This window comes from Tinamus guttatus, unplaced genomic scaffold (genome assembly GCF_059628265.1).
Source record: "Tinamus guttatus ecotype Peru unplaced genomic scaffold, ASM5962826v1 Tinamus_guttatus_pri_ptg000004l, whole genome shotgun sequence".
Lineage (NCBI taxonomy): Eukaryota > Metazoa > Chordata > Aves > Tinamiformes > Tinamidae > Tinamus > Tinamus guttatus.
This window is the reverse complement of record NW_028288538.1, coordinates 2,113,074-2,136,853: the sequence shown is the minus strand read 5'-3', so window position 1 is coordinate 2,136,853 and position 23,780 is coordinate 2,113,074. Positions and strand designations below refer to the sequence as shown.

General features: G+C 42.8%; 1 protein-coding gene across 1 annotated transcript in view; it reads right to left on the bottom strand.

Moving 5' to 3' along the window:
* MEGF11 (multiple EGF like domains 11) overlaps positions 1-23,780 on the bottom strand; it is a 243,547-nt gene that overhangs the window by 34,041 nt on the left and 185,726 nt on the right. Inside the window, exons 13-15 of the mRNA XM_088534729.1 lie at positions 10,886-11,006; positions 9,458-9,621; positions 8,953-9,055 (exon numbers count right to left, since the gene is read on the bottom strand). Coding sequence (XP_088390855.1) covers positions 8,953-9,055; positions 9,458-9,621; positions 10,886-11,006 — 388 coding nt within the window. The remainder of the gene's footprint in view (positions 1-8,952; positions 9,056-9,457; positions 9,622-10,885; positions 11,007-23,780) is intronic.

Below are 23,780 nucleotides of genomic sequence, written 5' to 3'. Positions count from 1 at the left end.
TGCTGAAGTTGATATATCTCTGCACTATCTTAAGTTACAGGCCCAGATTTCCAAATTATGAACAAATTCCCTCTTTGAAAAGCACCATGTACAAGCCAGACAACTATCAGAACTGCAAGTCCTTGAAGCTGCAGGATGCAGTTCTATACAGAAACCCTATTGCCTAGATACCAGGAAATTATCTTTAGTGCCTGAGGCTGTGGTTCACAATTGCAAATACCAGTACGAAATTACGCTCCCAAGAGCTTCTCAAACAATGTTTTGGGGGTGAATTGTAAAAGAAATTCCAATAATTTAAATAATGTTAGAGTTACCCACGGTGCATAGGCAAAGGACGTCGGGACCCGCCAGCGGTACCGTGGAGGCAAGGTGACCACTGCGAGCTGTGAAACAGCAGCTACAGATTTCTACCCAATGAAGGAAGGTTCTTTGCATTAAAATGCACAGATTGGGCTGTGGAAGGCCCAGCTAACAGGCACATCACCATCGTCGAGCAGAGCAGCAAAGCCAGAAAGAGAAGAGCAAATGGCCAAACGGGATGCACAGCTTCCACCAAGAGTTACTTCCCATGCTGCTCCCCCAGAAATCCAGGTTTTAACGGGTGTTTGCAGGCTTAGTGCTGCCCCGGTAACTGAACTGCACTGAAGGACTTGGGAGGGAGAAATTCCTCAAAGTGAGACATATGGAGAACTCCCCTTTTCCCCTCTCCAGCTTGCCCGTGCAGCTTCTCGCGTGCTTGGGGATTACAGCTCTAGCTCTTAATAAAGCCTGCCATTGGGTTTTTTTTTCTGCCTTGTCTCTAGACAGTTGGAAACTAATACACCAAACACAATAGATGAGAAAAAATGGATGGAATAAATGAGAACCAGTGGCCTATTTCTGACCACTGCGATCCCCTTGACAGTAGCCTCTGCAGCAGGGCCTGCGTGCTGCCCAAGACCTAATTATTTTTCAGGGATGTAGGAATTTGATAAATTATAGGATGGAGCTCCCTTCCCCCATATACTTTAAATTTATATCTACCAGTGCACGACTGTAATTATTTCCCTGAATAAGATTTTTTTTCTTCCCCCAATAATCACAATCTAAAGACAGATGCAACATCAATTAGCAATGACAGGAACGATTCCAGCAGACATTTGAATCCAACACAAACACTGTGCTCTCCTCCACCTGTCTCTCAACCTGACATGAAGTCATAATAATCTCTTATCTCCAGCGTTTGAATAGCTTTGGAAAGAACTGCATTTTATGCATAAATAGGCCTTGAATTTATGCGGGAAATACAACAGAGACCTGAAGTTTGGTGAGTCATGCTGGGCTTCTTTGATCGGGAATGCCTGCTAACCTTTATCTCCAGCCCTAAGAATTCCTACCGGGATTCTGCCTGCCTGTTGACACGGAGCGTGGAGACCGAACTGCAGCAGTAGCAAAATAGCTTCAACAGCAGCAAATAATCTAATCATTATGGCCAGGAGGCTCTTTTAGACGAACAGTTTCTTAAAGGCAGCCAGCAAACGCTTGCACTGCCAGCACCATGGTCAAGCACCACTGCAGTGCCCTCGAGCACAGGGTATTCCTCCAGCCTCCATGCACTTTGGGAAAGTGCCTCCCAGGTTTAAGGCAAACCTGGGAATACTGAATTCCCAAGAACCTCCTACTTTGTACATTTATTTTAGGTAATGATTTCTATAATCATGTGTTCACCTTGTCTTTAACTTTCTGGTCTTTTCTTTTGCCAGATCTCCTTCTGCTGTTACCCTTATGTTTCATCTGTAAATTCTACTTAAAGCTGTTCTATATTTGAGATTAGATCAGCACGCTTTGCTAAATAGTGAATGCTTTGCTCCTTCAATCTGCAAAAGGTAAAAAAAATTCAATAAGAGCACAAGCAAAATCTGTCTCTGGATCAACTGTTCACAACGTACTGCTATATCACAAGAAGATTTTCTGAAGAATACTTGATACGTTTCTATTGTTTTTTTGCATCTTCATAGTTATTCCCACTTCAGGGTTTGCCTCAGGTATCTGACTCAGACGCACTCAGAAAAAGCACAGTGCAATTCCTGACAACTCAGCTTTCCAGCTGCTGAAGAACCAGCAAATCCGTTTGCGGAGGGCTGCAGACAGAAGAAAACATAAAGGGATCTCCCATAAAAATAAATGGAAACATTAAGAATTGATGGCTGCTCATCTAGTCTGCAAATAAGCTATTTTTGTTTTTATATAGTGAGACTATTCAGCAGAGATAACAGCAGCCACATTATGTACCAAGTTTGGTGGCGGAATGCTTTCTAGCTGTGAAATTGTTTTCAGATGGCTGGTGTGGAGCCCTTATTTACCTTGCTAAGTGGTGCTCACCAGTGGGCTTCAGTGGGGCAGCTCCTGCAGAACAGCCCATCAGTCTAAATGAAGGCGCTGCGATCTGGTCCTAAATAATGAAGAATAAGCCTCTCCCTGAAGCCCGTGAAAAATTCTAAATTGCCTCTTCTCCCATCATTGCATAGGCGATTTATGCACCCATTAATGTAAGTGTTTTTTTCTGAAAGTAATATACTTACAGCCTAATGCACCTCTGCAGAGCACTAATCCTACCCCTATTCTTAATTATCTAGAGAAAACTCCAGATATGAATCATCCAACTCAGGGAATTTATGTAATAAAAGCTTTTGAGACAAGAGATGTACCTCACAAGAAATTGAGTAAGTCAAAATGTTTGCTAAATTAAGGATTATCTGGTTCCCTTTGTTGCAGGAAATTCTCCAGGACTGCTGCAGGCAGCACAAGGGTAGATCTAGGAGTAAACACTACTAAGAGCAATCAGGGCTATTCAATCCATCTCCAATATTTGAGGCATTACCTTCCTACATATTCTCAAATTGCAAAGATTTTTTGGGCCAGGAATGAGCAAGAACCTGGGGAGAACCAAGCTCACCATCAGCTTGGTGAGCAGCAGTGAGGAAATTTTAAGTGCAATAATTTGTTGCTTTCCAGACTTTGAAACATTCCACTCCCCTCCGAGATAAGCAATGAGTTAAGAGCTGTTCTACAATTGAATATGTGTATTTGTGTTTAATAACACAGAGCCAAATTCAAGCTTTCTTTCGCCTTTGTGTAGAATGGGAAAGAAGATATTTATAACATTTGTCACTGTAAAGACCTTTCACCAATAACATATACATTATACACAAGGTTTCAGCTTCCTGACTGTTTGCTGAACGGACTTTCCTTTTTCTCCACATACTGCATGCCAGCATCCAGTATTTAGTCTGCTGAAATGTTCACAAATAATTCCTACTGCTTCTCACTCAGATTTATTTATAGGTGAATGTATTGTACACCCAGCCAAGCTTATATATAAAATGCCTCCGTATCAAAATAGGAAATGGTTGAGTATCTCTAGCACTAAGCTTCATTTTTAGACCCACTAAATTAGCATAATCCAGGGTGCCATCCAAGCTATATCTTTTCATATGAATTAAAAAGCTGTCCCTTAATAAATGAAAATAAATCCCCAAAATATAGGCAAGGGTAGGTTAACTCAAACCTCTTTTGTATTTATAGCACTAATGCTGCAATGATTTGCATGCATGCTTAAGTTTAGCAGTAGGCTCACTGCAGTTTCTTATTATAGTCTAAGGGTCTGGACCAACTCCCACTGAATAAGTGGCAAAAATCCAACTGATTTCATGAAAGGTGGAATATATGCTAAATTTGGTGCAAGATGAACACAACCAAACCTTTCTTGGATGAGAATCTGGAGCCCCCTAGATATCTGCCAAGGAATGCACAGACATAATTAATGTCAGGACATCAATGAAGTCTTTGATATAACTTCATAATTCATATTTTTGAAAATTAGCCTTCTATCAGCAGGAACCATACTTAAAGGTTCCTGTCAAAGAGAGAATTTTTAAGCACAGACTGACATTAAAATCTTATCAACTCACTTGAAATTAAGTCAATGAAAAATTAAAGCTAATTTCTAATAAGCTTATGTTACATTCATAGACTAAAGAGCACTTGTCGAACCCAGCGAGCAAGCACACCTTTCCCTAGGAAAAAGATTTTTACATCTGAAAGGTAGAGGCCAGAAGTGAGCTAGAATAAAATGCTCCATTTTAGACTGACTCTGAAAATTTCTAGTTTTTCTGTCTGCTTTAGGCTAATGTAAGGATACAGAATAATCACAGAAATAAATTATTAATCTAAAATTCTGGGATAAGATTGCCAAGACTGGTAAGTGCAAAATATGGTCTAGGTAATGGGATTAGACATCTAGAAAATGTATGTTTAATAGGGACTTACTATTGCTCCATTCTGCTATTCTAGGCTTAGTATCTCAAACAAGAGAGTAAGAAACAGTCTGAAAAAAATAAAAAAGCCAACACACAACATTATGAGTTTTAAAATAGTGTGGATTTCCTGTCTTAAAAATCTGTAATTATGCAAAACAAGTCTAGATTTTCTCAGGGTTTAAAGAAAAGCTTGTGGGAAACTCTGCTACCGATTACACGGGTCTGTGCTTGGAGGAGCTGCGTTAGGGACAACAGAGCTATGTTGGCTTCGCACTGGTACAGCTGAGGACAGGATCTGATCCTAACGTTGCCAAAATAAATCCTGCTGCAAGGGAGGATGCCTGAGGGAAAACTGTATTAATATGAACACAGCACGTTTTGCAGAAAGCTAAATGCAGAGTTATTCTTTCTTTTTCTTTTTTTTCCTGCAAGATATACCACCTCCTTAATGACACAAATTGTCTTCCCACCTGCATTAGTGATCCTGTTTAATTAAAACTCTAAAGGCTTCCTTTATGATTAACTATGGGGTGTGCATGCCTATAGCTCCCATCTTATACCTAAAGTACAATACTGTATCTCCCACATTTCTGAAACATCAAAAGCCATTGAATAAACTTTGGCTTTGCATGTTCCAAACAGCTCCCGAGTAAACCTGTTCAGAGGGATAATTGAGACCGTCTCGTGACCACGGCGCTCAGTGGAAATCACAGCGATACAAAAAATGAAAGCCTGAATGGAGATTCAGATAAGAGAGCATTTCAGATTAAAGGAATTCAGATAAACAGGATTTTAGCTGACCTTAACATTTAAAGGAATGGAATATATCCCCCTGTAGATAGCTTCCTATTTAATCCCTCTGAAATATCTAAAAGGTTAGCAAAATACACGCTGCCACAATTAACTCGGAGCACGCGGCCGTGCTGCAGGGAGGGAATGAGATGCTGGGCACATCAGCAGGGCCTGGGTCCGTCTGCTCCGTGAAAACCGGGAAAGCGAGCGGAGCCGGGCACGGATGAGCCGGGACCATCCCCATGGGGTCTGCCACCTCCTCCCACATTCTCCAGCCAAGGGCACCAGGGCTGCCACAGCTGCTCATCATTTTACCTCTAATTTGGGTAATTCATGAAGCAAGAGGAACCTTGTTGAAATTTAGGATAGAGCATCCAGGAGGGGAGGTTTTGTAGGGGGAAGATGGGACTCACGCTGTCTGCTCCAGGTCTGGTTTGCTTGCAAGGGCTTCCAGGGGACACTCCAACACGCAGTTTTCCTGCACCTCCTGTTCTCTCAGTGAACTCAGCCTAAGTGAGGTCTCCAATTAACCTAATGCAATTAGCACTGAAGCACTCCATGTGTGAGCATTTGCATTTTAACCTGAACATACACAAAATAGCAGCTCTCCTGCAAACGAGTGTGCTGTTGGCTCCAAGGTGTTTGCACATGCATGCACACACAGCTGCAAGCACACATCCCAACAGCACAGCAGACCGGGAAGAGGAGGGATCCTTGCTCATCTTCAGAAAGCAATCAGTGTAACCAGCCAAGACTGCATCCTGCTGGGGGCTACACTCTTCTTCTTTAACCTAGCAGGGAAATGACAACACACGCCTGCTGTTGATTTCAGACACACTAGTTATAAACGGGAGGTTAAGCGTAAGCAGCGCTGGAGCAGGCTGCAGAACTGGATGCAGTGCCATGCTGAGCCCTTGCCTTTCACTGCATTTGACACTTCCTTCATGTGGAGTAATCGTCAGCCCCACACTGTGCTGGCATGTCACAGACCTGATTTTGGACCACTCTTGAGCAAGTTTAACTTCTCTTGTGCCATGTAAGAGCCTTTTCCCAATGTGCTTTTAATCTTTTAGGTACAAACACTATGCTTTCCATGCTCCCTACAAACTCAACAGGTAGATAAGCCTATCTGCCTGTTTGGATAATTTTCAACAATAATGACAAGCAGCAAAAATCTTAGATCTGAGCTGCTTCTCAGGCTCTGACTTCTGCCTTTGGCTGCCTGCATGCAGCTCATGGAAACTCTACTGGCCTGTCTCCAAGGAGCGTGGGTCTGTACAGTGTTGTGATCTCCTGGCTCACACATGGGAATTGCCACTTTTCCCTCTGCCAGGCACCTGATCCTTCCTTCACCCTCCTGGTACACGTGGAAGAACATTGTCCTACATACCACAGTCCACAGGGGTGGCAACCGTAGCATCATCAAAACATGGTACTCTGCTACTGTGTTGTCGGGCACTCTTTACAGGCCTTGTTTCTTCTTTTTTCCAGCCTTCCTCCATGCTCCTACCATCTATAGGTCTCTGAAGGCTTGTATCAACAACATCTTTAAAGGAAACGGGCTCAGTCTTCCTCTTGATCTTCACATAAATCACTGACATCAAGGGGGCAGTCCCACGTGTGGAATGAACACACAGAATATGCTGTTTCAGATGAAGTTTTGTGGCTATTAGGATCAGAAGGCCACGTGAACAGAACACCACTCTGTCTGGTGTGAGTGGGTTGGGAAACCTTCAGATGTTCCACGATCGTGAACTTTTCTGATCTTTTTCAGGCCATGCCTAATTAGTACCAAACTCAGAAAGCAAAATTTTGAGCCTGAATTATTTATCACGTCATATTTATAAAATGCACTGCAATACACATCATGGCCCAGTACACAACAACTGCAGATGATAAGATTAATCTTTTACTGATGCTATACTCCTTAATATGAAAATATAATTATCTAGCTGAAGAGTTTCTGAAATTACATACTTTCAAACTACCAGGAGCAGAATTTATCCTTGTGTTTGGTGCTAAGCCAAGTGGAAAAAACACTGAAAACAGAACTGACAAAACATATGTTGGCTCTGTCTGTCCATCATCATTTTCCATGCACACCTTACGCGGTCCTGTCAATATCTCAGCTCTAACCTGGTCTGGAATACTAATGCAATATTTCCCTCCTTAACTGGAATATGATCCTGAAGCCCTAGAAATCAGTGGGAGTTTCAAACACGCAGGCACATGTTGGAGGATAAAGTGCTTCATTGGCAAGAAGTCCCCTGTACGTTAACAAATTCTTCATTATCAAAATAAAAAACAAATAGAAGGAAAAGGAAAAAGAGGAGGATTTTGCAGAAATTACTCCTATGTTTAGCTGGAGTACAGATGTCCATGTGTTTGTGAGAGTAAGTATAGAATATGTGTTGCACGTGTCTCAGAAAAAAATAAACACACCTTTTTTCTGCATAGTCCTGAAATACAGAACGCACAGCAGATGAGCACAGGAAACACTCTCATGGGTAACAATACATACAGGGAGATGTATAATATATCTTCAGAGTAATGGTATAGATATATTTTGCTTTCTTTGAAATTATGGCAAATAATGGAATTTACTATACTTTTGGACCCCATTTTGTCTCATGAAGAGAGTCATAATGATGGCAGGAAAACCTATCGGCTGCTTTTTTGATGGTCATCCATAATACCCAGCAGTGTTTTAAAGCCTGATAGATGGATATACGGATGGTAAGGAGTCTCAAGGAAAGATGAATGCAGTCCAGTGAGTAAAGGACACGAGCTGGGGGCAGTTAGTGAGTTTATCAAATGGAGTTTCTTATGGGAAGAATGCCCTTTTTGGACACGTATGTCTAGTATGTTTAAGCAGCTGCTGTTCTAAGCAGTGTGCAGAACTTCCTGCTTTACACTGCTGAATTCTAAAATGAGGTTTTTCATTTTCAAGTTCTTGATCTAAAGAGCCTTTGCTCTTTGCCCCTGCGTTGGGCCATGCATGGATGCAGGGACATGATGCAGCATCCCAAAAGTGGCTGCTGCCGCCTGCCTCGCACCACCTAACTTGTGCTTGTTCAGAAAGCAATTCAGTTCCCAAACAAATTGCTGTTAATACAAATGCATCTTGATTGCCAGTACCACTAGTGGGCAATAATATCAGCTCAAGGTCTCCAGGGCTTCTACAGGGGAGATTAACTGCTATGTTAGGCAGCTAAGTATGAAATACAGGGGGTCAATAACTTGGAGACGTGGCAGCACAGAGCCAAGCGCAGCTCTGCGGATTGCACCGAGACCCCAGCCCGGCTCTCGGACTCTCACACTTCACCGCACGTTTCTCCCTGTCTCTTCGTACTCCGGAGGACTCTTTGTCAAACTGGCATTAATCTGCTCTCCATAAGTGCCTTGCAGTGTGATACAAAGCACGGGAGAATGGGAAAAGCAGACAGACAACTCTATTTTTTGTATGATAATACAACTGTAATGACTCTGAGTACCCAAAGACTCTCCTCATCCCAGGTATGATGGTGCCAGGATTCACCATACTGCAACTGCACTCCCTCGGAGAGGACCATTCAAGGAGAAACTTTGCAGGATTTCCAGGTGATTTTCATTCCCCCAGAGGACTCTTTACAGACAGCTGACATCTGGCTCCAGGTTTGGAACCATCTTTAACTAATCTGAATACAAATTTAATCAATGCCAATTACTCTGTCACCATCAGAAGTGATTTAAATATGAGTAAGTTCAGGTGATCTTGTCTCAGTCTATTATTTAAAAGTCCAGTGCTATAACTGATGCAATAGCTAAAAAGACAAAAGAAAAGAAAAAAAATGAGATTTATAAAGATACTTGGGAATTTTACCTGTCCATCCAGCAAGACAGCAGCAGTAACCGGTGACAGGATCACATCCATCTGCATGGCTACAGTCACAGCGTTCACTGCAATTAAGACCATATGTTCCATCCTTCCAAAAACATAAACAAAAAACTCTCTCAGTAATCAGATTTTTATTCTAAAATGTGCCAAATCATCTATCATGTCCGTTTTAATGCTGAGTCGCATTTTTTAAATTAGCATACAGTGAAGACAGAAAGAACTCAGTGCCTAACATCTCTATAGAGAACCAAATAACGAATCACTTTAACAAATGATGCCCAAGAAAACGCAGATAACACTGCAATAGCTCTGATAAAGCATAGTACAAAACATAATCCATCTCCTTGACTGCTAGAACCTCAATCTGTTTTTTTACACATGATTTCCTTCAGAAATCCACAAACAAAATACTGACCCGTGGTGTATATAAAAAGGCTGTGTGGACCACGTGGGGCTCAGGGGTGTGCAGGACTCCCCCGGCTATACTTACCGGACACGGCTGGTCGCAGAACTCTCCTTGCCACCCCGGGGAGCAGAGGCAAAAGCCATCGACTGGCCTGCAGGCCGCTCCGTTGCTGCAGGAACACGTCTGGTTGCAGTTAAGACCCCAGCTTCCGCTTGAACACGGAATAGAGCAATCAACTCCTTGCCACCCTAAAGAAACACGTAACAGAAACAGCGTTGGGAACGTTTTCTCATCGCAAATAGAGGTACCACCCCACGGCCTCTTTGCTAGCTTAAGATGCCCGATGCTCTTCCTTTGAGACAGGAGGTGAGAGCGCAGCGACACCCGGCAGGCTGGAGAGCTGCCGTGCGGCGAGAACCCAAGAAACTCCCTGCATGACGCTGCTGGTTCCTTACCTCCTAGATTTGTAGGAATGCTCTTTAATCTAAAGAAGTTATTGCACCTAAAAAAGGGGCCCAAACCATCATTTCTAACTATTAAGGCTCAGATCTTAACTACCAGTCACACTACGGCTTTCATTGCACTGCAGCTGTATGCAATGGTGTTGAGCAGTAACTCATGGTTTATGCACCCTCATTAAAGGAGGTTGTACAGTGATTCATTAATTCATGTTTGAAATGCCAGGTTTTATTGTTGTTTGCCTCACTGCTATTTTAAGGCTTATGAATGCCACACAGGCGTAGCTTGGGGTGAGGCTTTGCAGGAATTATGCCACTATACAGGGAACATAAAAAACACTACATGGTGCAGAGGCATGAGGTTTTCCAAGCGAGTACTGGATCCATGCCTCATATTCACTACCAAACACATAAGGGAAGTATGGATGTATCTATGGGAAGAGGTTAGTCCCACGGTACTTGAACGAGATGAGCAGGGACAGCAGCAGGGAGCCCAGATCATTAGGCAAGCTCACAGTACCAAGGCAAACCTGAAGGCAATTCCCAGCTCAGGATCAGGTCTGCTGAGTGGTCAGACCAGCCCTGCAATTACCAGGCAAGTCTGAGGTGAAGGCAGGAACCAGTCCATGGGTTTGGATCAGTGAGGTCCATAGCTCTGGTGAAGCTGGAGACCAGCCCTCCCAGAGCACAGCCCAAGGCTGTACTGAAACAGGCACCTGGGCACAGGCTGAGCTGAAAGGGGCTCCAGGGCAGGGTGGGTGGAGGCCGCAGGTGGAGCTGGTCAGGGCCAGGAAGATGTATTGGTGCCCTCAGGGCCCTGGCCTGCCTGGCAGGGCAAGGGGCTAGAGGAAGGGCAGGTAGGAGTCTGCCCTGTAAAGAGATAAAGTGCACTGCCCACCCCCTATTGAGTTCTGATGCCTGGACAGGCTCTTGAACTACCAACAGACACAAAGAAGTAGTGGAGTTACTGACTGCACTTCTCTACAGCTTACATGGCAGAGAGCACTTGTGCTAGACACTGTGTAGACAGTTTCTAAATGTGAATTTTGTTTACCTTCCTTGCAAATGCATAGGCCATCCACATGGGAACATTCACCATCGTTTTTGCAATCACAAACAGATGAGCAATTGGTACCGTAGGTTCCTGCCATGCAGGTAATGGAGCAGTCATCTCCCTGCAAACCAGAAAAGCCAGAGTCAGCTAAAGAAATCTGAATTGCAGGAAATTCCCATCCCTGCACAGGGAGGCTTTCTATTTCAAAGCAGCAAACAGAGCATTATCAGTTGATTGCTGAGTCTTCGGCACTTGAACAGTCACCACTGCTTGCCATGATTACGATGCAATTAGTGCTTTGATTGACTTGGAGGAAAGGGACAAGTCTCTGGCATTCATTCAGCAGGAGGTGTGTGAGTTACAAAAACAAACCTCCTAGAACAGATGTTAGATCATTAAGCAAAACATCACTTATGAAACACTAATCACAAAATATACAGTCTGAAACTGTGCAACGATTGCTCTGCATTTTCCTGAAAATATATTCTAAGAATAGGGTCGTTAGAAAGCGAACGGAGGGGTTGCATGCTCATCCTCTGCACATCAGACGAGTGGAAAACTACACGGCAGGTGCACTAGACCTCGTTGAGGACACGCTGGCACGGCTGGTACCTCCACTGGTTTCCAGCAGACGTGCCCGAGATGGTGACTTCGGAAAAGGCTGAGCAGGCAGAGATGGTAGGAGAGGAGAGGTGGTGCACGGAGCAAACCACGGCCCAGGGCTGCTCCGGGCCGACTCCTGCCCGAGGTGCCGGGGAGCCAAGGGAAGAGAACAGCAAGGGAGCCACAAAAGGGAGCTCGATCCCTTCCAAACTGCAGTCCCACCAGCTAATCACTGTATGTTGGCACATATAAGATATTTTTGCTCCATTTTCCTCTAGGCACAGGCTTGACTTCCACATCACAACCTGGCTGCTGGAATTTACTTCTTCAGTGAATCAAATTGTAATAATTTAGATCTGTATCTCAGAAAGCTATCCTGCTCTGAAGCTAAACAGTTCTACATTGCACAGAGTGACCTATATTGTAACTCAACAGAAAAAATACAAGTCAAAAAAAAATACATATTACCAGGTGAGAAGCTTCACTGTTTAGTGGGACCATTCATTTATCAGGAAATAAACGCACAAAATGCCCATTTCCCTGTGTCGCACAAAAACCTCCTGACCCCAGGAGCCTCTTTATCACAGCATCCAACACAGAGACAGTAAAAGGGAACCCAGGGAGACTTCTGGGTGCCACAGCCCCCCATTTGGTTGTTGCAGCCATTCAACTTAGTGCTAAAACATCTTCTGCTCTAGACTAAAAAATTGGTTTTAGAGGGAGAGCAAAGGAAACAGTTAAAGTCCGTACTGCTCAGCAGTAAATCCACCAAGCCACTGATCTTTGAGCAAAAGCAGCATTTGCAGAGGATGCTATCTTTGACCTTGGCAGAGTAAAACAGGCTCCCCTGAAAAGGCCTGGCCACGAAAGGGGCTGCCTTGACAGCCAGAAAGCCCCAAAGCTGCTGCCCTCCCTGGCCTGCCCAGCACAATCCTCATCACTCCACACCTTTCTCCTGTGCCCGGCAATTAGGCAGCCAATTAGCACCACTCAGGAAGCTGCTCCTTGTGTGCACGAAACTCCCAACTCATTTCATGTACAACGCAGAATGGCTGGTGCTGCTACTAATTTCTGTGACAACTGACCTCACCTGGGCTTGAACTAGCAATCTGCTAGGATAATAAAATGTCTTTGAAAAGGGAGTAAAGCAAGAGTGATGTGGAGGGAAAACATTCCCGTGGAGGCTGGAATAGCTTAAACAGCGTATGGGCCTTGGGTGGAGTGAGATCATGGACAGAGGGGACATCTCCCTGGCCACATGCATGGCAGCCTGGTGCAAATTCATGTGTTTTCTGGAGACTTCTATCAGTCTGCACAGAGGGCAGTAAGATACAGCTGAAGCTCTTTAAGTACCAAGAGAAGAGGTAGTGGTGTCCTCGAGTTAATGGTCAGGATGTTTGGAAGATGCTGACTTTAATGCACTCTGCTTTATGGACTAGCAGAAGCTGCTCATTCTGGCCCTGCCCTTTTACGAACTTATTTTGCAAACAAACTTTAACTGAAAAACTTACCACCTTAATAAGATTTCTACCCTGGCTTTGACAAAGTGTGACCTTTGCAACTCTCTGAGTGACAACTGCCAAATACACTTAATTACATAACAGGAAAATGCACTTGAACTATTGCATCAGCTCTAAGATATTATTAATTATGAATGCGCACCCAATCATTAACATTTTGAACTTGATTTGGAAGAATGACCTAGGAAATTAAATGCATGCAGGTATCGTTACAGATATGTAAATTCCACCTCCCTCTCACCACCTGCCCGGCTCAGTAACACTGCCGGATACTCCTATCCAGTTGTTAATGAGTTATACATTCTATTAAACTGATTTCAAATGTTATGTATTGAATCTTTGCTCTCGCAATATGGTACTTTATATTTCTATCCTATTTAGTAAAATTAATCAGCAGCTGTGCTCCTTATGTTGATTATTCTTTCTTCTACTAAGTTCAGGAGGCTAATGAGTGTACTGAAAAGCCTGGATGTGGTATATATGATGGGAAGCAGTAGCTAATTCAATCAAACATATACCCCTGCAAATGTTAAAGCTATATTAAGAAATCTAGCTATAAATAACCTGATATTTTACATTTTTCTCTCCCAAGTCAGAATGATCCATATGGACATCACAAACTTTCTAAAGTGCTTCATTTTCTTCATCATTTTCTGCTAGAAGGCCCAATTTATCAAAGTATCTCCCTGATGTCTGTCTAACATATTATCTCTTGATTTTAAGGGTCACATGTGACTTTCACCTAATCACTGGAAAATCTTGCCTTATTGCATGTTGGATCGCGGCCAGTCCCAGCAAATGCTCCTCTCCTCGTGCAAAGCAGTGTGTTTCTGCCCTCTCTTCTTCGTGTTACATCTTCCTGCTGCCAAATGTGGGAGACGGTGCCTCAGCACAACCAGAGACGGGGTATCCCCCACCTCCTAGCAGCTGCTCAGAAGCTAATTGGAGGGAGCCCTTTCTCTTGGTTGAAATCCAGGTCTGATGGGAGCATCACAACACAGCAAGGACACGGGTGGGCTTTGGTGAGAGGTTTGAATCAGAATGAATGACAACAATAGTGTCACCAACACCATCTGTATGACTTTTCCTGCCTTTAAAGTACTTCGAAAATACTAACTAAGTGTTGCTGAAACAACTAAAAACTAAATGATAGGCTCCTACTGTAAGAAGAGGTTTGGGCATACAACTCCTGTTATTGTTAATTCTCCCCTATGTATTGAGGGTTAGGTCCAAGGAACCCAACTCCATTAATAACTCAAGCTGCCAGCTCACATCCATCAGCATCAAATATTAATAGACTCAGGAGGGCCAGAGCATACATCTTTCCGGATGGCAGTCAATAACGTGTCTTGTTTCCATCCAGGTGAGGTGAAGATTTTCTTACTCAAAAATTATTATTGTACAATATAAGTAGAGCTTAAAGACGCACTGCAGCCTTAGGTATTCAGTGTGGTAACAAGGTCTGGATACTTCACAGATTATTTTCCTTGAATTTATGTTGCACTAACAGTAGGTCTTAGATTGCCTGCTTCTGTTAAAGACACGTTCCTGCTGTATACAGGGGCCAACTCCTTTCAACACCTCTGTCCAGAGCTCAGTAGGAAAACATGTTTACTCCCGTACATTTTCATTAGGCCTTTACGTCCCTAAAATACATTTACAAGGGAAAAAAAAAGTGGTATCCAACAGGAGTTAACATTTTAGCAACAGTCAAAAACATGCAGCAATGTCTGCACTCTCACTGATCTCTCCTGAATTTTGACTATTTAAGACACATGGAATTAAGAAGTCAGAAGCTGCTGCTCTTAAGAGGAATAAATCTGCTTCGGAAGGTTGAAACCTGGTTCCACCGAAGTCAGTGGCAACACAGAAAATCAGTTTTTCAAGACTTACGCAATGTAGAAGGCTAAAAGGGCTGTTACTGAACCCGGCCTTAACTTTGCATGACAAAGACCTATGTGACAGGTTCATTTCCATGTTCTTAGGGTTTCATCTGCAAATCCTCAACTCCTGCACAGACTGGGCACAGGGAAGCAGACAACATTCAAAGGCAACACATTTGAATCTGCAGCGATCTGTAACGTGACTCCAACTAACCTGAGCATTTTAATACAGAATCTGGATTCCTCTCGCTCCCTCTCCTTGCCTTATTTTTGTGCCAGATGAATTAACGTGCAACACCTGTCAACAGCAAGGGGACAGTTTAAAGCTTGGGCTTCTCAGGGCTCACAATGCAGGCATTAAACAGAGAAAATATCCTGGACCAGCGCCATATGTATGTAGTGATAAACAGATCAGAAAGACAAAATGCGGGTGCTGCTTGTAGCTGATGTCTGCATGTCCAGATAAGCTGCTCGGTATGGATTTAGTACATAAAAGTACATATTTATATGTACACACATAACGTGGCACACCAGTGTACTGGTACACAGTGTCTGTGCTGTGATGCAGATCACAGATACGGTTCTGTATATTTACTTACTTAATTGTGACATTTACAATTAACCCAAAGTGGTTCTCCAAGAGCATTCCCTCAAGGTAAACATATGGTATCCAGCAACACAAACTGGCAGAAAAAACTAATTTCCCTAATGGTATTCCAATGGAAATTAATGTGCTCTTCATAGGCATATTAGCAATGATACCAAACTTTGAACTTTTATCAGTGTTTTCCCTCACCCCAGACTCAAGCAGTTTATTCATGACCTTGCTGTACATCATCTGTAGTTTTCCAGACGTAATGATGTCCTCTGGCACAATTCCTTTCCCCTCTGGGTGCTACTAATTACTCCCTGCAGATGCTGTTATTGGTGCTAACACAGGAAAAAGGTTAGGGAGGATCTTGTACCTCACAGAAATCAGATGTTCAGGTTGTAGGTAATCACTAAAAAAAACTAACTAAAAGTTACTAAAAACTTACACCTTTTCCTTTTCTGTTTTTGCAGAATTATACAATGTAGCTGTGCAGGAGATCAAAATACACCTAGAACAGCATCAGCCCCAAGTAAGTTTTCGGTCTATGTTTCCCATCCTCTTATTTTTCATGGGAGAAGACAGGGTAAGGAGAAAACAGTGGAAAAGACTCTTATTATATTTGGACAGTGACTTCAGAGCTCACGATTCACCCAAAGACAGAGCCACAGGCAGCCCTGAACAACGAAGTCTTTCCTTAAATCACAAAGACTTTCCTAGAGGCATCATCAAAACTTTACCCCACTCTGCACCTCCATGGCATCGTAGTCTCCTGAAGACCCTGGAAACTTTGGACGGTCCATAAACACCAAACTTGCCACCTTTGGGAATGCGAAGACCTTATTGCTTTTCCTCTTACAGCAATTTACAAACATTAACGATGCCAGCATTTTATTTCTCCTCTGAATTTTACTTACATGCTAATTCATACAGTAAATATCACAGCAAATGCCAAGTTCAAAATTAGACATCCTGATAAAAAAATCCTTAAATTTGGTGTGCAATAGTAATCAGCAAGACACACACAGGTAAAGGGACAATTCGGGTCTCTGAAGACCTCTCTGGCCTTCAGATGGGGATTTACTCGGAGGAAGGGACATCCGAAGTCAACCAGATGGTCCTGGTGGCAGTAGCCCCCTCCCTGGTGCCCTCGGGCTGGGCATGGGGGGTCTCCCGCAGGACACGCTCCAACAATCCGCGTGCGGCCACGGGCTCCGGCCTCTCCAAACCGCCGCCACAGGGAGCACGAGCCTGTACCAAGGGCAGCAGCTCCTGCCTCTGGGGCTTCTGCCTCCGAGATATCAGGTGAAAACGAACAGAAATCAAACTTTCAGTAAAAAGCCGTATTTTGCATATTAAACACCAAACCGGAGTTGGCTTTCTCTGACAGCGAGCACCGTAATCCCCCTGGCCACAACAACGGTTCTCTCGTTTACACTGCAAACAAGCCCGATATCCGTCATCTGCACCTAAAAAAAATCATTTCTAGTGTTCAAGCCACCTAAATATGGGCATTAAACAAAAGTAAGAGAATTCAATGAAGAGCAGGCAAGGCCCACAGATGTTGTAAATCAGAGTAACACTGTTGCTGGCAAAAATATCTAAACTAACTTTACAGCACTTGAGCATTGGGCTGGTTTAGTGTTTAGGTCTTAACTGCAGAGCACTTTAGTGTCAGTGAGGCAATGAATACAGCCTCATATAATTAAATATATTCACAAGGAAAGTAGTGTGGAGAGTAAAAGAGATGATCATCAACCCCTGAACAAGTTTTTTTTTTAATGCAGTCAGCACTTTTCACCCAATAAAATACCACAAAACACATTTATCCATAAGGGAACTCTCCAAAAAGAGAGGAGAGGATTTAGACTGGGTAAAACAGCTGCTCCAGCACTTGCTCAGGACGTCTCCTCTGCTGGAGTGCTGCCTTGGACCTGCCTCCTCAGTTAAATCCGGCTGTCCTGGGGTGCCACATTCCAGACACGGTCCAAAATCCCTGGGGCAGGTCAGTGTTGGGTGAAACCAGACGGTGCAGAGCTCGGCCCGGCCGCAGCAGCGGGTTACGTGAGGGAGGACACTCAAACCAGCTCCTAATTCTGCTCACATTAGAGCTGAGGAAATCGTGTATGCAGTAGAGATCTGGGACGGAAATGAGAACACCTCTAATGCATGTGCTTAGATTTAATTAATGGGAAAAATACATTACCAAGGCAGGTCAGTCATGTCTATATTAGCAGGAAATGCAAATATATTTTCCTGGGCTTGCTGAATGACCAATATCTAGTTTAGATAAATCTTAACCAAGATTTAGTTAGAGCATTTTTTGTCTAGAATAGGCCAACTTTGGATTTATTCTGGTGCGGCAGGGCAGAGATGCTCAGAATACTGTAAACATAATTCTGGAAAAGTTATAGAGAGTCAAACATCCTGCAGGGCTCAGTGCTATTTCTCTAATCATTTTTGATCAGCTTCATTCTAAAATGTCCCAAAAAGAGCACGGCCGCCTTGCCTGGGAACTCGAGATGGTTCCAGCTCTGTCCCCATGGCCTGTGTGACAGAAAGGGAGGGCACGGGGCAAGGGCAGCCTTGCAGAACCGCTGCCACCTCCTGACTTCTCTTCAATAGGAAATCTGGGTTCTGGCTGACAAGTCTGAACAGTTCTGCAATAAGGAGGTCACTAAGAACAGGAATAAAAGGTGTTGTTTGTACTTTCAGCCTTTACCACATCCAGCGGCAAGATCTGCAGTGTAATTATATATACAAAGGAGAAAAATTATCCTTATTTGCTTACTTCAGATCCACTACCTGATTTCTAAACAGGTGACCTTTTACACAGTGAGAAACAGCAAACACACCTTCCTTCTTCCCCTTCTGTCCTGAGAAGGGGTCTCTAGGAGACCTCTCTCCTATCTACCCTCGGCCACCTCTTGTCTACACAAAACCATTCCAGTCTGTTGTTCTTCTTTTATGGGAGCCAATTCACAATTTAATTACGCATTGCGTGAAAATCACTATCTTTATTTTTAAACCTGCTGTGCAATCATTTAATCGGGTGCCCCTTGTTCCCATGTTATTAGAAATAGTAAATAAGCATTCCCTGTTCGGTTCTCCACACCATCCGCGGCTCCGTAGATCTCTATCGTATTCCTCCTCAGCCATCTGTTTTCCGAGCTGGAGTCCTAGTTTATTAAGTCACTGTTTGTATAGAAACTATTCCCTATAAGAGATCATCTTTGTCATCATTCCCTACTTCCATTATATCCTTTGTGAGCAGCAATGAGCCAAACTTCATGCAGCAATTTAAGATTTAGGTATATTATGGATTTATACAATAGCACAACCATTTTTTTCCTATTTCGCTCTCTGTTTCTGTTTTTTTTCTGACTATTCTATTAGGTACTTCGGGTTGGTTTGTTTTTTGCCTGGTGCCAAGCACTGATTGGAGTTTTTCAGAAAACCATCCACTGTGGAAGCCGATCTCATTGCCTGAATGGAAGGAATTAAATTAGAGCTCACCTTTTGTGTATTTGTTTAGTGTTATTTTTTTGCTTGTCTATTTACATTTCTGAGCACTGAATTTCACCTTACCTAACCATTCAGGAAAATATGAAACCTTTCTCCAAATTTGCCATTAACTTTAAATTTGGTCATCCAAAGAAATCTCACTTCATTTGCAAGCTTTCTTTAAAAAAATCTTCTATAGCAGTACTACACATTTAATAATAATATAACATAATATTACAAATAATAATCCAAGTTAATAGAATCAGGATGCCACAAGGTTTCCTCCACGTGGGTCTGGGCTAATCCTGCTGTTGACCCTGGTTCTGAGCTGCACGATGGGGGCATCATCCACATGCAAAATAATGTGAAAAACAAACTGTCTAAATAGGTGGAAAAGGTATTTTATGGCATAAACTGAATGTTATTCAATAACGTTAAATAACATTCAATGTCGACTCAGAGCAAAGGTGTATTCGTTCTGAAAAACTGGTGTATATAACCTGGCAATCGTACATAGGCAGATGAACAGGTATTTCCTCAAAACTTGCACAGATTTCTTAAAGATGTTCCCTTAAAAGAAAAGAGTCCAAGATCTAGCAAAAATTCTGTCTCTTGTTGGTATAAAAAATATATGAGGATTTTGCATTTACACATTCCTGACTGAAAAGGATAAAATTTAGTCCTTTGACAGTATAGTTAGATACAAAATAAAATGGAAAACTAACCGTGTTTTAAATCCTATACTAAAGTTGTTGTATTAAAATCGATTCGTAATTTAAGCTTTCAAGGGAATCACCTTCCAATGTTTTTATGAAAAGAACTTTCCATAGATGCATAAATAGTCTGGATAAAAATATACACTTAGAAGCTTAGCAGATGAGAAGAGACACTGCTATTGGCAAGCTGTTGATTCCTCTGCAAAATTCAGATCAAATAAGTCAGTCTGAACAGGATATTGAGCTCACTGATACTAAGTGAGGCTACAGAAATGGAAATGCAATTTGACATAGCCACATTGCCAATTAAGGATAAAATAACTGGAAATATGTCAACTAGCAACAAAGACAGAGGCATTCAGGGTACCTATATTAAGCTGGTTCCTTTGGACCCACTTATGAAAAGTTTGGAGTTATTCAGGTAAATAAAACTGCAGTGGAGTCCACAAGTAAAAGTAAATGTAAGGAGAAAGGGAAGGAGACTTGGGACTTGCTCAAAGTTCTTATCAAATTATAGACACTGTGTGTAGCTGAGTAAGTTCTCATTAGTAGAGGCCGACATTGAGACAAATTCTACTCTCGTGTATTTAGGACTATCCTACTGGAGCTAGCAGCTGTGTTCAGGGAAAGCTGGGCCGACAAAGCAGAATTGGAGCTGTCACAGACAATTTCTGCAGCTTGTACACTGATAAGAGAGACAGCAAGCAAAAGGAAACAGAAGCAGTTCATAAAAAGGTTTGGAAAATGCCACTGATTTCAAAGGATGTGGTTTCCACAACAGAGGGAGACCCACTGTGTCTTCTGACCTTGCTAAATACTCCAGCACAATAGCTCAGCTACTCAAAAGCACACGGCAAATGCCCCGAAGAGTGAGAAGATGGTTCGTGAGGTCTCCTGCCGCCAGGCACTGACACGAGCACTGTCAGGGCTTAGGAAAATGCAGGCTCCTAAATGCTGTGGCTGCCAGTGCTCCAGCAGAAATGCCTAATTGGTCAAGGGGAGCTCCAGGGGCACAGAGCCAACAGCCTAATAGGCAGCCAGCACCTGGTTCTCCAAGAGCAAAAGCAACGGGGGACCAGCTTGTTCTCAAAGCCTCAGAATACCCAGGTGGTGTCCCCATAATGATCTTCCCTGTTGGGATCTGAACGCAGGATACCTTCCCCTGCAAAACAGCAGGGCTGGAAAAAGCCACTTGTGAGTATTTATTGAAATACTACTTTGAGGCAGCATGCAGCTTTATCGCGCTGCTGGTGATGTTCGCTGGTTCCTACTCTGTGAGCACCAGGGCTGTCTCCTAAGCGGCCTCAGTTTTCAGAAAGGCACCACAATTTAGCAGAAATGCAGCACAATTTGGGTCGAATGCAAGGCCTACGAAGGCACCAATCCCAAAACCCTGCGTATCTGTGCTGCTTGTCCCCAGAAAACGCCCCAAGGGGACTTTGAAATGGATCATATGGCCATGCCACCAAGCTTGACCTGAAGCAATGGTTTGTGAAGGGAGTATGGTGGCTTATCCTGCCAGCAAATTTGCCAGCCACTGCTGATAGAAATGGGATTTGTGATGTACACACTCATCCGCGGGGAGCTGGACTGAGACCAAAGTCATTTCATGCAGGGCACTGCACAGCCAAGAGAAGATAATTTCCAATCTGTGTGACCTGGTCTGGACCAGACCTAGTAGCCCGGGGATGCAAAACTTTACAGTCTGTTATTAGCCCCAATGGCTTATAAAAAAACCCCAGGAAGTACAGCCATTTACACACATAAATATATACATTTGTATGCATAGAGAAATAGGCAGGAAAATTCAGAGATCATCAATGAATAGAGATATATCAAGATGGAATTCAAAGACAGTGATTATGCAAAAATCTTGAGAGTACAGATTATTCCTGACCAGTCTATTTATGTGAGAAATGTATCAAAACACAGGGCACGAGATGTTTTATGTTACTAAACTCAGACTTTCTGGCATGAAGTCCAGCTAACAGAAAATCTTCTCTACAACTAGATAATAATTCTTTTACTTCAAGCTTCATTTCAAGAGAAAAAAAAATCCAGCTTGCTCTTGATTAGGAAGCAGAAGTGGATTTCACTGCCTGCTTTAGATCTTCTACTGGTTCCAAATGTACTTGTGAAAACATTTGTAAGCTTTAAAGGAATTATCCAATGAGATTTCAGATTTATCTCCATCTCAAAGCCAGCAAGCAAATGCAGGTCCTAAGGACTACGCATTTCTCACAAACCAGAATCAGGCAAGTGATTAGCCATAATTATTACCTTACTGTTCATCAAGCCTGATTTGTTTCACAGTTCATAGTATTTTCATCTTTATCCACTATTCAGGTGCCACCTGAATTGGCCTGTCATGTTTTCTAGGGTACAGTTATATCTTCCTTTTGATTTTTTTTCTCTCTCAGCAGATTTTAGTGGAATTTCCCAGATCCTACTGTTTTTGTATCCAAGCACTACTTCTTGTGTCACTGGTGACCTATGTCTCTTTTATTTCCAGGCCAGCTGAGGTATAGTCACTACAGAAGGATATTCCCAAACATCTTATAATGAGGCCTACAAAGAACGCTTGAATAACTGAGGGGGAACAAAGGAAAAAAACATTAAAGAGGAGACAGTTAAAGGCTGGGAGCACAGGAATCAGTCTCCTCTGTGTCATTACCTAATACGCAGGCTTTGATGAGCCAAAATCCTTTTATTTTTAAGAAAGGTGATGCATGGTACTTTCAACCTGCTCATGCAGGGAGAGGGTTATGTGAATTTGATCTCTGTAAGCCCATCTGAATTTGGCCATCACTGTAATCATCAATAAAATACTAATCTTTTGGCTAATTTGAACCAAAACCAGAAGTGAGGCAGGAGCCTTAAAAATAAAACCCAAACTGCACCTGAATGTTCAGTTGGGCAGATAAGAGAAGCCCCAGTTAGTGCCTTCCTCAAGGAAGCAGAAGGGGAGCTTGGGGGATACGTGTTGCTCAGGCCTCATCCCCACGCGGCGCCCGCCCGGTGTCGGCCTCGTGTCCTCTGCTGGCTCAGGTGGCCTAGGAACCGTGACAGACAGACGGGGTTGCTGCAGTGGGCTAGAAAACGTCAGGGATAACGAGGGAAATGCTTTGGAAACAGAGCTTCTTTAGCTCCCCTGCTTATCGAAAGCTTATTTGATTTTTGTTAGTAATTAATGACTCACTGCTCATTACCACCTACCCCTGCACAGTTTGGGTGCCTTTTTCCTTATCCATCACCACTACCACTAGCCATTCCGAATGATTTTGAGACAATGGGTTATGGATACATATAGGAAACCAATAGGAGAAATTATGTTGTCTTTGTGCATTAGGTAATTCACGAAATGGGACTGGACAAACTATTTTTGTTGCTTGTAAAACTCCAGTTAATTGGACAACCGCTGTGCCAGGAAACCTTTTCCCCTCCTACAGCAAGTGAAATTTATACTGGTGATTGGTAACAAGAACATCTTGATAAAATGGTTGAATTTATTTCATACCTATAAATGAAAGGAGCTCTTAACAAAGGGGGGTAACCGATATGCTCGGTAAATCAAGGATAAAAGGACACAGGTTCTATTGAAGATTTTTTCCCCTCGTTTTTTCTTTCTAAACCTTTTGATGAGGTGCCCTGTTGCTCTGAGATGAGCTTCCACTGAAGTACTTTTGGAATTATCTCAAAGAGAAATGGATCATTTAAATGAGTTAAAACCCCCCAAACAGATCCACTATCTTCAATTCTAGGATCATTTCTTTCTATCAAGAATTTTGTGAAGTTTTTAGAATAAATCTACTACTGAATATGGGGCTTATAAGACAAGAAGTCACATTCACTTTTCCTGCTTCCTTACTGAAGTGTTGAAGGATGGTACATGTAGAATAAAGATGAAAGAAAATATGTTAAAGAGAGGGAATCTTCTGATAAATTTGTATTTATCAACCTTGAGTGTTTAGAAAACACCTGCAGGCACCAATTCTTTAAACTCCTCCAGAGCTACCTGGGATTTCTGTCCTTCAGGGAAAATTCAGCTGAAGATAAGATAAGGTGCTCCTTTCTATTTAC